Source organism: Buteo buteo, chromosome 3, assembly GCF_964188355.1.
Source record: "Buteo buteo chromosome 3, bButBut1.hap1.1, whole genome shotgun sequence".
Lineage (NCBI taxonomy): Eukaryota > Metazoa > Chordata > Aves > Accipitriformes > Accipitridae > Buteo > Buteo buteo.
The window spans coordinates 56,179,070-56,192,352 of NC_134173.1; the positions used below are offsets into that span (position 1 = coordinate 56,179,070).

The 13,283-nt window shown below is 50.9% G+C and overlaps 1 protein-coding gene across 1 annotated transcript; it reads left to right on the forward strand.

Moving 5' to 3' along the window:
* Positions 1–8,927: 8,927 nt before the first annotated feature.
* ODF1 (outer dense fiber of sperm tails 1) lies at positions 8,928–12,073 on the forward strand. Its single transcript, XM_075024270.1, has 3 exons — positions 8,928–9,019; positions 9,121–9,408; positions 11,633–12,073. Exons 1-3 carry the CDS (start codon positions 8,928–8,930, stop codon positions 11,943–11,945), a joined length of 693 nt encoding a protein of 230 aa, XP_074880371.1. The 3' UTR covers positions 11,946–12,073.
* The last annotated feature ends 1,210 nt before the right edge of the window (positions 12,074–13,283 follow it).

Sequence of the window (13,283 nt, forward strand, 5' to 3'; positions counted from 1 at the left end):
GGATATCAAGGGATTGTCTCATTTACATAAACAGTGTGTTGGGAATCCAGAAATACCATCCCTAGGAGTTAACTCTACAGGTTTGTATGGGAAGTCAATGCCACTCCAAAGAACAGGAGGCTGAGCTGGAGCCTAAAGACCTGGGTCTGCTCCAAGCCTTTCAGCAATACTTGGCTGGACACATAGGTGCACAGTTACACGGCTAATTACTTCCATTCCATATGGAAATTAGGAGAGGGGAAAATGATCACTATTATCCATTCGAGCACATGGTTACCTGATTTCAGTGTGTGGCTGCAGCGCTCTGTATGCAATTGCACTCTCAGTTAAACAACGTCTGGCTTTCTGTACGAGGGTTAGTCCAGACTGGGCTTAAAGTGATATCCTCACACCACACTTAATAACGTGGTTGGGGTGTTAAGAGATTCTGGCTGGAATCTGTAAATCAGTATGTCAGACACTGTCAAAACCTGCTAAGTCTGAAAATATATTGACCAAACTCTTCGAATTGATCAGTACTTGCTGTGCTTGGTCTGCTCTTGCTCAAAAGGGACCAAGAGAGGCTTTGAAAGAACAGGCTAATTCAGGCATTATATTTGGAAAGGCAATGAAGGCAGCAGTGCTTCCAGCCCTTAGGGCTAGGTTTTGGGGGTTTCGGGGTTTGAGGTTGGGTTTTAGGGTTGGGTTTTTTCGCAAGTTTCATGTCATTTGGAATATCTTGAAGTCCATCTCCATGGACTTGCCTGACAAGGTAGATGCTGAGTGGGGGCCCTCCTCCTCACTGACAAGGAGAGGCAGTCACACCCAGCAGTAAGCAGTGGTCTGAAGGACATGTTCCAGCTTCCATCCCTCCACTCTACTTTTACATTTTAAGAGAAAAGTGCTCAGCTTCATGGGTGTCAGGAAGATCTTGACAGCCAGGGACACTAAAAGGCTCAGAAATAACAAGCCAAAGAACCCGTACTGTGTTTGGCTTGGTATGCTGGGATGTTGTTGCCTTTAAGGTCACCATGGGAGTGAGTTCAGGACAATCTGTGAGACTGTCAAGGGCCAGATCAGAGATGAGTGCTGTGGTGTAGGCACTCCTTCATCCTCCTCCTCACGCTGGGTTAGATCTGACTATGCAGAATCCCCAGAAGTGCAGCAGACTCAAAGCAGGAGGATGTCCTATTCCACTGGTAAGAAAAGATAATTTCAAAATAGCATTTGCAAGTTAGGCTTGATTGTGGACTCACTTCCTTAACAGCCCCAAATATGTTTCATTGCCTGATCTTAGCAGAAGTCAAAATTCACCTTGACGTCACTGAGCAGGGACCTGATTAAGCTGAAGCCTGCATCGTACCACAGTGGTTTTACCATGGTAATTCTTCATGTCCCAGTAACACGCAGCATCCACGTTATCAGCGTGTTGCCAGCAACTCGCACATTGCATTTACAACACCGGGTGACTTGCAGTGAAGGAGAACCACTAAAAGACCCTCTTTGCTAGAGGGAGTACTGGGACTACCCCACCAGCAGCTGGAGTAGCACACACTGTGTGGCAGAAGTGCCTCGTTCCCCTGGGGAAATGGAGCTCAGCTGGTTCTTGAAATGGCAGACAGCACACTTGCAAGGTGGAGCTGACGTGCACTCAAAGCAATTGCTATCCACATAAACGTGGGTGCCGCTTTCCCGTGTGCCTGAGAAGTCGCTAGCTCCTCAGTGGTGATGTTGGCCAAGTCACCTGCACGTGGTTGGTTACTCCTCCAGTGTCTGCCCGTAATTACCCACCCGTGCCCAGAAGGGCCAGCAAGCTCTCCCACAGCTCACAGGAAATAATTACAGAGCAGCTCACCTTCCTGCAGCACGAAGCTCTTCCTGACACGACCCAGAGGCACCGGCAGCATTACTCATGGTGGGTGACGTTTCCCAGTGTGATTCTTAAACCCGGGCTCGCCATCCAGTCCGCTCCCATCTGGGGCTGGTCAAGCCCAGGACAGCATGTCGATGCTGGGGAGTTGGGGAGGAAGGGGCGGACTGGACGTAGCTCTGGCTGGGGGAAGCAGCCCATCAAGAAATGCTTGTTTAATGCACGGCAGATTAGCTTGCCTCAGGAGCGAGCTGCTTCTGTAAATTAAACAGCTCCTCGTGAGTCAGGAGCCCAACCCTTTATTACAGAGTTGCGTATTTTCAGAAATTACTGAAAAAGTAGCAGGCATTTTGCAGAAGCCGTTTCACACTGGTGTGGCCCCCACTTCCCATTTACTTGGCTGGTTCCTGTGCTGCTTCCACAGCTCACCAGCTCCATACGTGGACCAGCTGTAGGTGGTCCAGGGTGGTGCTGCCCTGAAAGACATGCCCTCCCACTCTGATCCACCCCTGGTAAGGGAGTGAAAGGCAAAGGCTGGTGATCTCTTATGCCTTGTTAGCATCTCCACCTGCAATACTCTTCATTCTCCTAACCTGGAGATGCCTTGAGTCTCCCTCATTGCTCTGCAGGAACGGATGCAGGTTTCTGGTGGAGACCCATGTATTGGGCTTGTAAGGTTGTGGTAGCTGGGGGGCTACAGGGTTGGCTTCTGTGAGAAGCTGCCAGAAGCTTCCCCCATGTCCAACAAAGCCAACGCCAGCCGGCTCCAAGATGGACCCACCCCTGGCCCAGGCCGAGCCCATCAGCAACAGTGGTAGCGCCTCTGGGAGAACATATTTAAGAAGACAATAAAAAAGTTGCTGTGGCACAGAAACTGCAGCTGGAGAAAGGAGAGAGAACATGTGAGAGAAACAACCCTGCGGACACCAAGGTCAGTGCAGAAGGAGGGGGAGGAGGTGCTTCAGGCGCTGGAGCAGAGATTCCCCTGGTGAAGACCATGGTGAGGCAGGCTGTCCACCTGCAGCCCAGGGAGGTCCACGGTGGAGCAGATCTCCACCTGCAGCCCGTGGAGGACCCCACGCCGGAGCAGGGGGATGGCTGAAGGAGGCTGTGACCCCGTGGGAAGCCCACACTGGAGCAGGCTCCTGGCAGGACCTGTGGACCCGTGGAGAAAGGAGCCCACGCTGGAGCAGGTTTTCTGGCAGGACTTGTGACCTGTGGGAGCCACACTGGAGCAGTCTGTGCCTGAAGGACAGCAGCCTGTGGAAGGGACCCACGCTGGAGCAGTTCATGAAGAACTGCAGCCCGTGGGAAGGACCTACATTGGAGAAGTTCATGGAAGACTGTCTCCCACGGGAGAGACCCCCACACTGGAGCAGGGGAAGAGTGCAAGGAGTGCTGCCTCTGAGGAGGAAGGAGTGACAGAGATAACGTGTGATGAACTGACTGCAACCCCCGTTCCCCACCTCGTGTGCCGCTGGGAGGGCATCTGGCACCCATCCAGGGTCAACCCACCGCAACCCAGCAGCCTCAGAAAGTCTCCTTACCTGTTTATGGTGATGCCTTAAGACACAGTACCTGCCTTCAGGGGGTCAACCTCACAGCCATGGCAGAGAGCTTCCATGTTGTCCTTGTCTGGTGATATGTGGTGGTAGCACACATCTGAGGGGCTGCCCTCACCGCAGCCCATGGGTAGGCTGGAAGAACCCGGGGAGTGGGACCTTCATCCTTCACCTGCCTCTAGCCCTGCTCTGTGGAAAGAGGTGAAACCCCCTGCGGGTGGAGTCCATGGCCACCATCTCTCTCACAAGGCACCATGCGGGCTCTTTTTGTTTGAGTAGTTTAGCAAGACAAACACCATGGCGAGTGGAGTAGCTGATAGCCCATTGTCACCTTGGAGGCCCATGGAAGACCCTGTGAGCTGATGCCCACTCAATGACAAGCCTGGTGCATGGGCTTAGCAGGCTTTTCGGAGCTGATGGAGTTTGACTGAGCACTGAGTCGTTTAAGACATCATTAGCTGCCTCACCAGTCACCTACTCACAGTGATGTTGCCGAAGATGCCAGCTACACCATCATCTTTTCAGAGAGAAGCAAGACTGTGAGAGAAGCTGAGGGAAAAGGCAGAGAGAAGGTAGAGGGAGGCAAGACCCACATTCTGGATGGTTTGGAGTGTTTAGCCAAAAACCAAAGTCAGTTTATGGGTCATCTATGTACCTCTCTCCATCCTATTGAGATATGTCAAGCCCGGGCTCAGAATTACTTACTAACATCTCCATTCATCACAGGGTCCCGGACTGTTGGCTTGGCACCTGCAAGGAAAAAACTTGCTCCATCCAATCTGTCGTGATTGCAGCATCAATACTGAGTCACACATTTCCCCCCAAAAGGGTGGCTGGTGACAAACCTTATCTTTATGGTTCACCCACCTGTGCAGGTTGCTGGCTTCCCAACCTGTCCCCAGTTTCTCTCACTGTACTAGGAGCAGGTGACATCAGTAATTCAGGGATTCTTATTGTCAACATTTGCTGTTTTTTATGTACCAGGCTGAGGTGGGATCTGACTCCTTTGAACCATTAAGATCATGTGTTTCTCTATAACGCCAGCACCCAAAGGGAATGAAAGCCTGTAAAGGGATACCAGGCAACCCATCTGCTGCCATCGTTTGCCAAGAGAGTCAGATCAGTCTTTCTCTGAATGCTTTTGAGGTCCATTCCCTAAAAATGACATCCACAGACAGTAAACTCTGTGGGGATGCTACTGGAAATGATCACAGATGACTGAGAATGCTGAAACTAAATTATAATACTCAGCTGCCATAATCTACAAACAGTGCTGAATGCTAGAAAGAGGCAGCAGCCACCCTCCAAAACTGTTTTCAAGTACGTATGATCAAGAGAGTCACTTGTCACAGCCAAAGCAGGTGCACACTTCTGCTCAACCTCTAGGAAGTCATAGTAAGGGTTATCACCATGTACATCTTTATACAAAGATCATAAAACGTAAGATGAAAAATGACTATTAAGTTGTCTAGTCTAGCCACCCATCCATCCCTTTTAAGTGCAAAGTGAATGATTTGCACAGGGAAGACCAAGGGTTTAAAGTGGGGAGGGTTTAACTAAAAACAGCAATAGAGGCATGAAAAAAGCATGCTGCCAACATACAATTCTTGCTTAGCTGCTGCAATAAAGGGAAACAAGGCTACAAATTACTTTCAGAGCTGTATATTTCCTTTTGGTTTAAAAACTACAGCCCAGATTTCAGAACATTAAAAAAATGTCCTGCCTGCAGATAGGTTTTTATGATTTTTAAACACTGATGGAAAATACAAGTGAAGATATGCAGTCTGTGTGACAGTGCCCTTGGGGATGAGCAGCTCCACACACAGGTGTTTCGGGAAGCCTTTGTAAGCCCATGTTGCTACCCCTGGGTTAATTGATTCCACAGAGGGCACTTGCCGACCCAGCATTTCATCCTACTGCAGGATTTCCCAGGAGGTTTTGGAACACGGTGAGACAAGGAAAAGCACGCGCTGTTCCCGAAGCAGGGCCACTGCACGCCAGGAGCAGTGCTGCCCACTGCACTTCAGCCTGTGGTGGTGGGAGGGGAAAGGGGCAGAGGAGGAGAGCAGCAGCTCAGCAAATCTCTGCTTGGCTGGTTTGTGTCCACAGACACCTGCTTATCCTGCGTAGGATGTGTGGTGGTACCCTCCGAGTTTATTCTGCGGGCAGGTCCCTCTGCTCGGTGCCCAGGGTCGCGGGCCACGGTGATGCTCTCCAGGTCTGGGAACAAACTCCCTGGGCGAGCATGCCTGCGGGGAAAAGCTCACATCCCCTGGCATAAAGACGCATCCCAAAGGAGGCAGCACCCCACAGGCACCCCTGCCTGCAGAGCCTCCCCGCTCCCTTGCGGAGCACGTGGTGAATCCCCAAAGCCCCTGATTTCATGCACCAGGGAGGTTTAACTTCAAGTCATTTTCAAGCTGTTGCTTTTCCTGCAGAAATTTTATTTTGACACACATCCTCGTGTTCGGCATCTTTCCTTCGTAACGGCTCCTGTGGTCTGTACACCCAGGGCTCTGACAGGAAGGTTTAGCTTGATGCTCGGTTCGAGTGGTGTGCTCCAGATCTCGTCTCTTCAGAAGGGACTTGGCAAACAAAACTTCCTCTGTGAAATAAAGGATTCAGGCTCCTACCATGCGAGAGAGAACTCCTGAAAGACTCTTTCATATGGAGCCAAAGAGACTAGAGAGTGTCAGAGTTTTAAAGACAAAATACTGCTGTCAGAAAGGTATACAGACTTCATACAGGAGGGACCCTTCACACATTGGCAGCCTTTGAATTCAGCTTTTAAATAAAAGATTTGTCTTCAGACAGAAAAAGTGATGCCTTTTATGAATAATAAGGCATAAAGCAATTTTTTTTTTTTTTTTGGATTAAACTGCCATTCAGTGTAAAATAAGCTGGCTCTTGATTTATTGAAAAGCCAAACTCATATTTCACCTTGGGGAAATAACACATCATCCAGATCACCAGTTTGCAGATGCCTGAGAGACGTGGGTGTTGGTGCTGCCAAGGTTGGGATTAGCTTTTGTGTCACAGGCCAGTCTGAGGGAATATAGATCATGTCTTGGACTACAGCTCTCATCAGGGATGATGGGACAGAAGCTGATGGTATCATTGCTGGGAGTTGGGGGTTGTTAAGAAGTTCTGCTTTGTAAGTATGTATTAAGCATTTGACTTTTAACAAAGGTTTTTCATTGCTGGTATGTGTAAATGTAATTGGGTATATAAAGTTATTTGAATGTTTTTTAATTTATTCTTGCACATGATGCACCAATGTTTGAATGTGAGGGGTGTCCAACAGGAAGCCTCATGTATTTTTGTGCAAACTGAGACGTGACCCGCTCCCCTTTGTGGTTCTCGGGGTCCCCCTTTCACACTCCTCGCTCAGCTGCCGACAGGTCTGGCTCCCTCCAGGCGGTCAGCAGGCTGCCCCGCAGCAGCAGTCCCTGGGACCAGCTCAGCTTTACCTCCTTGGAGGCTGCGGGGGATATTTTCTTGTCTGGGGCTACTTGGGCTTTCAGATACAGCTAATAATTGTGGAAGGCGCTTCCTCTGCAGGAAGGTGCCAGCAGGGTAGAGCAGCTCCCAGGCTTCCAAGGAGTCTTCTACTCTCTTAAATACACAGGGACGATGCATTTGCACTGATAATCCACTGCAAGCCCTTAGAGACCAGATTTCCCCCCAGTCTTCTTTTAGTTTTTCTGGCAGTATTAGACCCAGGAGGTTTTGGTGTCAATGCTGCTTGTAATTAAAGTACACCATAGGGACTTTTCAGAGAACCAGGCAAAGCCATCCATGCTGCAAGCACTGCTGATACTGAAACCCATGCAGGTCATTCTCAGGAAAAACAGATGCAACAGCCTGACAGGACACAATGGCTTCAGAAGTCCCCAAGGCAGGAGCTGATGACTCAGGCACCCCTGCCCAAGCTCACCGAGTGAGCAGGCAACAGATCCCAGCACACACGGGATCTGCAAAGGTAAAGCTGTCAGCTCAGATAAGTGCTTGCAGCAGTGCCCTGTGTGCGTGCAGCGCATGTGCCCTGTCTCCTTGTCCTGGTTTTGGGTGGGCTAGAGTTAATTTCCTTTCTAGTAACTGGTATAGTGTTATGTCTTGGATTCAGTATGAGAGGAATGTTGATAACACACTGATGTTTTCAGTTGTTGCTAAGTAGTGTTTAGACTAAGTCAAGGATTTTTCAGCTTCTCACACCCAGCCAGCAAGAAGTCCTATTAAAATTCTCATCTGAACCTACAAGTTTTACTTTTTTCTTTTTTCTCCCTGATTCTGTCCCCCATCCCACTGAGTGGGGGGTGAGTGAGCAGCTGCGTGGTACTTAGCTGCTGGCTGGGGTTAAACCATGACAGTCCTTCTCTGTAAAATAATTGTGGGATGCAGCATCCTTTTTGCTGTCTTCCATTGACCAAAATCCTCATGTCACCCACTCTTGCCAAGGCAGCACCTTGTTCTGATGCATGGGCAGATGAAAGTTGTGGAGTAACATCTGTAAGGGTGGGAAGCAAAGACCTGAGTCTGCTTTTCTTGGCGTCTTGTTTGCTTAATATGGTGTGAGAGCAGGGACATAAATATTTTTGAAGGTCCATGTTCTCAAAGAGTTCCCAGAAGTACCTTAACTGCAGCTGTCAGTAAGGGACATAAAGAGAAACTCCCATTTCTGGACATTTTTAACCATTTGCTGTTTCTTTCTCATTAAAAAAAAAAAGAGGCAGAGAGCCAACAGGCAGAGGGAGAAGTTCCTGATGGAGCAGCAGGTTTGAAATCACATCTGAAACTTGTAGCCCCTGGAGAAAACCCCAGGAGAGGAGAGCCAGCAGGACAGGGAGGCAGGCTGCTCTGCCAGGGAGAAGCTGTGCAGGAGTTGCTGTGAGCACCTCGCCTTTCCCTGGCACTCACTGGGGGAGCTGCTGGTGCTCCCGGGGGTGCCAGCGCCCCGCAGACCATCCTGATGCGTATTCAGGCCAAGGCTCCTGGTCGCCTTTGCCTAAACGCCATGGCAGGCCATGCCGGGTGTCAGCGAAAAATGTATGTAGGCATCACACATCCAACACCTTGTGCAAAGCACTTGCAAAAAGAGGAGAAACATAAAGAGCATGGCAGGTCTCCTTAATTTACAACTTTTCTTTAAGGCTGTGGTAAACAGCAGCAAAAGCAGCGAGGGGGGGAAGGCCGCAGGGGCCGTGGTTTTGCAGCAGGTTGGCAGAGCAGCTTGCTGCTGGGTGCATGTTTCCATTCTCCCAAGGCGGTGGTGGTCAGGACCTGGGAATGGGAATCCCCACAAGCTTCAAGAGGAGACCAAGCTTAAAGACTTGAGCGGAGACCTGGGCTTTGTCCATGGGGATGTCAGCCTGGGAGCGGAGAAAGGCAGCTTGCGTTCCCTCTGCGCTGGTGTGCCAGGGCAGGGGAGAGGGGGATAGCGTGGGCAGCCGAGCTGCAGCAACACTGTGCATGAAACCGCATCCAAGCCACGCTCCTGGCGGCTCCGCTGCCCGGCCATGGCACAAGCCCCCGGCCCGCAGGCGGGAGCGGACCTGGGCCTCGGCGACTGTGGAGCGGTGACGGGTCAGCGGACCCGTGACGTCATAAGGTGCCCGCTGGAAGGCTGCGACAGCGCCTGCGGCGCTGCTGACACACGCGCTCGCCCCCAGACGAAACGCAAGGCAATTTTTCCCCCCGCCGCGAGTGCAGGCTGTCGCGGCCGCACTCGCGCCCCGACGCGCTTTGCAGCGCGACGATGTCGTTGCACGATCGCCTTTGGGAAGAGGTCGAGCGGGACTTGAGGCGGGTGACGAGCGAGATGCGGAGGCAGATGAGGCTGATGGACCTGCAGCTGCGGCAGCTCTGCCAGGAGCCGCCCGCGTCCGGCCTGCGCGGCCCGTCCCTGCGCCCCTGCTGCTGCCTGCGCCAGCCCGACGCCCGGCCCGGGGAGGGAACGGCCCTCACCGCGAGGCTGGACGTGGAGCGAGAACTGGACAGGTGACGGATACTCGCCCGCTTCCCACAGGCATCGGCACCCTTGAAGGCAGGATGAAGGGGGGGTTGGCGTCGGTATCAGGAGCAAAGGTGGAAACGGATAGGCAGGACAGAAGAGAAATAGCCGTTTTCAGATAAATTAGTTGAAAGGGGAACGGGAAGGCATGGCTTGCGTGGCCCCGCAGCCCGAGAGGAGCTGTGCGGGCAGCGCCTGCACTGGAAAGGGTTTGGACCTTGGCGTTGTGACATTAACCAGCTTGCAAACTGCATCTGAAGTAAAGTACACAACTAGATCCAAAGCTGCTCAGCGGCGGAACAAAGTCCATCTTCAATGTAAATTCAGTTTAAGCCTGGTAAACACGTCATTATCTTCATCAGTAGCCAAAATGTGCCTGTACGTGGTGGGGTGTAGCACTGAAACATCACAGACATGTATCCATATTTTCCCACCACGTACAGTAGGAGGAATAAGTGTCAGGATTTCTACATCTCCATTTTGACCACTGGTGTAATGATTTGATTTTGTTAATGGAGTTCAAGATTGACTCTAGAAGAGACAAAACCCAAAGGCAGCCCTACAGGAAGGGAGTAGTTGAATGATAAAACCTGACTATTTGCGTTAAGGCACAACCAAACGTTGAGACACCCCAAGGGCTAAGAAGTCCCTTGGTCATCAGCAGCGGTGGGAATCTCTTGCTGCATTTGTGGCATTGGTATTTTCTCCCCAAACTCAAGCTTCGGTTTGAGTTCCCTCATGTTGCGCCTGGTGATGATGAGACCTTCACCTTGGCAATTAAAAACATGACATTTTCATTATCCGTACAGCAGCAAGTATCATCCCACAGCCTGCCACGCGAGTTATCTACTGGGTGCAATAAAGTTAGAGGAAAAAGGAAAAAAAGCCTGACCCCTGGGTTAGTTTTACGCCGACTTCAGCAAAACCAAAAGTTGCTGTGAGGTTACTTTAAACTTACCCAGTAGCTGCAGCTCGCGCAGGGCTGTAGAGCAGCAGATTTCAGATCCCAGGTGTTACAGGACTGGTGTCTGTGTCCAGACTTTCATCAGTGCATTGGGTATCAGAGCTAGGCAGACTCAGCATCCCCTTGCAGAATCATTGCACACCAAAATCCCAGTGAAGGAATGGAAATTCACTCTGAATGGAAGCTGGGTGGGGAGGTGTCTCAGGATGGGCTGTGGGATGCCAGGGCATGCTCTCCCTGAGTGCCAGGCTCCCCAGCCCTGCCACGCCTGGGACAACTTGCTGGTGTGAACACAAGCCCATACTGAAACCACCTCACAGCAGGATTTCAGTTGCGCTGGGGAATTCAGCCAGCCACTTCCCACAAAAATACTGGGAAGGACCAACTCTTCTCAGCACATTTATTCTCCTCTGACCAGCAATATAAAAAAAAGGGGGGGGGGGGGGGGGCACAACAGGTGACAGAACCAGCCCACACAGAAAGTACACCCCAAAATCACCACACCAGGTTGAATCATTGCAGGCTTTAAGTAGGATTGCTGAAATGGGTGGACCTTGCTAACGAGCCACTCGTTAGGGATTTCTCACCTTAGTGGTCATGCCGGTTCCCTCATTGTTTTCCTTATTTCCTCTTCCATCACACCCATTATCTTTTTAATTTGGTGCCCTGTGTCCAATTTAGCTATTATAACTTAAGTGACCCTTCCATTGTCTGCTTTACAAATGGTTTGAATAAGACCCAGCCTTCTGGTTGAGCAGAGTCGCTGTTTGACATTATTAGAAATCATTTTAATGGCTCAGTGAGCCTCTGGTCCAGCTCTGCAGGAGCATTTGGGTTTTTTTTGCCAGATGTGTCTCCCATCCACTGACTGCTTTAAACAAAACTCATAACTGGGAAATGTGATCTATTGTAACTATTCATTTAAAATGTAGGACAAGGCATAAGATGAACACACATGGCTTTGTGGGCATCTGTACGTGTGAGAGAAGAGCGCTGGCTTCTCTGTATTTAGGCGAAAGGACTTTTCAGCTCCACAATTGCCCCATCCCAAGAGGGGACACTGAAATACTCCTGACTGCTGTGGTGTGCAGGTGGGAGCTCCTGATGGTGCAGACACCAGCCCAAGTGCTGTGCGTCAGCATGAGGATGGATCCAATAGTTTCCTATTTACTTCTCTTATCCTTAAGGTGGTCCACCCATTCCTCTGTGAGCTGGACTGAAAGGCTGTCCTCTTGTTCTTATTCCAGCATGCAAAGAAGACTTAACAGGATGTTGAACTCTTGCCGTGATCACAAGGTTTTGTCTTTGATAAACGTGAAGGGTTTTGACCCCGAGGAAGTTACCGTAACAGTGAAAGACAGGAAGGTGAAGGTGTTAGCGGAGCATGAGGAGGAGCACACCACCGCAACAGGGACGGAGTATAACTACAGAAACATCACGAAGGAAATCAGCCTGCCGCTGGGGGTGAGCGAGGATGAGGTGACCTACTCGCTGGGACCCGATAGCGTCGTGAAGATCGAAATGGCACGCAGGAGCCACCCCTGTGTCCTGAGCCGCTGAGCCGCAGCAGGGAGCTGCACCCTGGCGCAGTCGTTCCTCTGGCGCAGCCCTCCTCCCCATCAGCTTTAGGTCTGTCCCGCTAACTGGGAGCAAGCAGGTCCTCGGGCCTCCTCCGAAATAAAAGACAGCACTGCAAGCGGATGTGTGCGAGCCTCATTTTGAAGGAGTTTGGTGGGCAAAAAAGGGGGTGCCAGCAGGAAAATGCAAAGATGGTTCGGGGCATACTTGGCTGTGGTCACTCGCTGGGTACCAAAGGCACGGCTGGAGGTAGCGTGGTTCGGGGCTGGTATTGCTATTGCGTACGATCTCATGGATTTTAAAGGCTGAAAGGCACCGTTTATGATCAGTCACATTTCTGTAAGGACACTTCTCTCAGTCCCACCACTTCCATTTGAGCTGTAGGATATTTCTAGGAAGAAAACCTTGATAATAAACACCTCAAAGGGAGGAGACTTCTCCCGAAAATACAAGCTGTGCCGTTTGTCCCCTTGGTTTGGTTCTTGCAGAGGCTGGCTGGCCAGGAAGAGCCATGGTTGAAGGACAGAGAGCTTATCATTACAAGACGCTGGGACTAGGGCAGAGTGCTTACCAGCTGAGGAGGGGATGACTAAAGCATTTCCTGCTGTAGGAATCAGTAGCTCCAAATTAATAAGAAAACATTTCTCATGTTGGAAGAGGGGAAGAATTGTCAATATATTTCCTTCAAGGTAATATTAACGAAAAATTTGAGGTCCAAAGTGGGACCTCACATAGCCACAGCCTTCGCTGTCCCTGAGCACAGGGACCAGCAGGATCAGCGGGATGGGGGTGACACCAAGACAGCCTTGAAAGGGGATTGCATTTGCTGCCCTGGCCTCGGCACGCAGGCACACACTGCTGCGGGAAGCAGCATTAGCTTTCACTGCAGAAAGGCACGTAACAAGACAATTTACCTGATGCCTGGATTTGCGAGCTGGCTGGGCAAGCTGTCTCTCCAGCGAGCACCACCCGGTTCAGGCTTCATGAGCCCCCGGGGCCACCCAGGGGGAGGAATGTTGCCACCGCTTTTTGTGGTGCACTCTCCCAAGGCAGATTTTCCTGGGGGAGAACCTAACGCTTTAGGTTGTGCTGGTGCAGAAACAAACCTCTGACATTAACTAACCTGTCAGGGGAGAGGGTGGGCAGCCTGCGGGCCGGCACCATGCAGGTGTGCTACCCACTTGAAACCCCTCAGAGTGGGGTGTTGTCCCCTGCCATCAGCCTGGCTGAGAAATCATATAATCATAGAATTGTAGAATGGTTCGGGTTGGAAGGGACCTTAAAGATCGAGTTCCAACCCCCCCTGCCATGCGTGTGGAC

Bases quoted from the DNA above. Each gene is read 5' to 3' on its own strand.
- ODF1 (XM_075024270.1), top strand. From the start codon at position 8,928: ATGGCACAAGCCCCCGGCCCGCAGGCGGGAGCGGACCTGGGCCTCGGC. The intron at 9,020-9,120 runs GTGCCCGCTGGA...CCGCGAGTGCAG, and splicing joins CGGACCCGTGACGTCATAAG to GCTGTCGCGGCCGCACTCGC. The intron at 9,409-11,632 runs GTGACGGATACT...TTCTTATTCCAG, and splicing joins GTGGAGCGAGAACTGGACAG to CATGCAAAGAAGACTTAACA.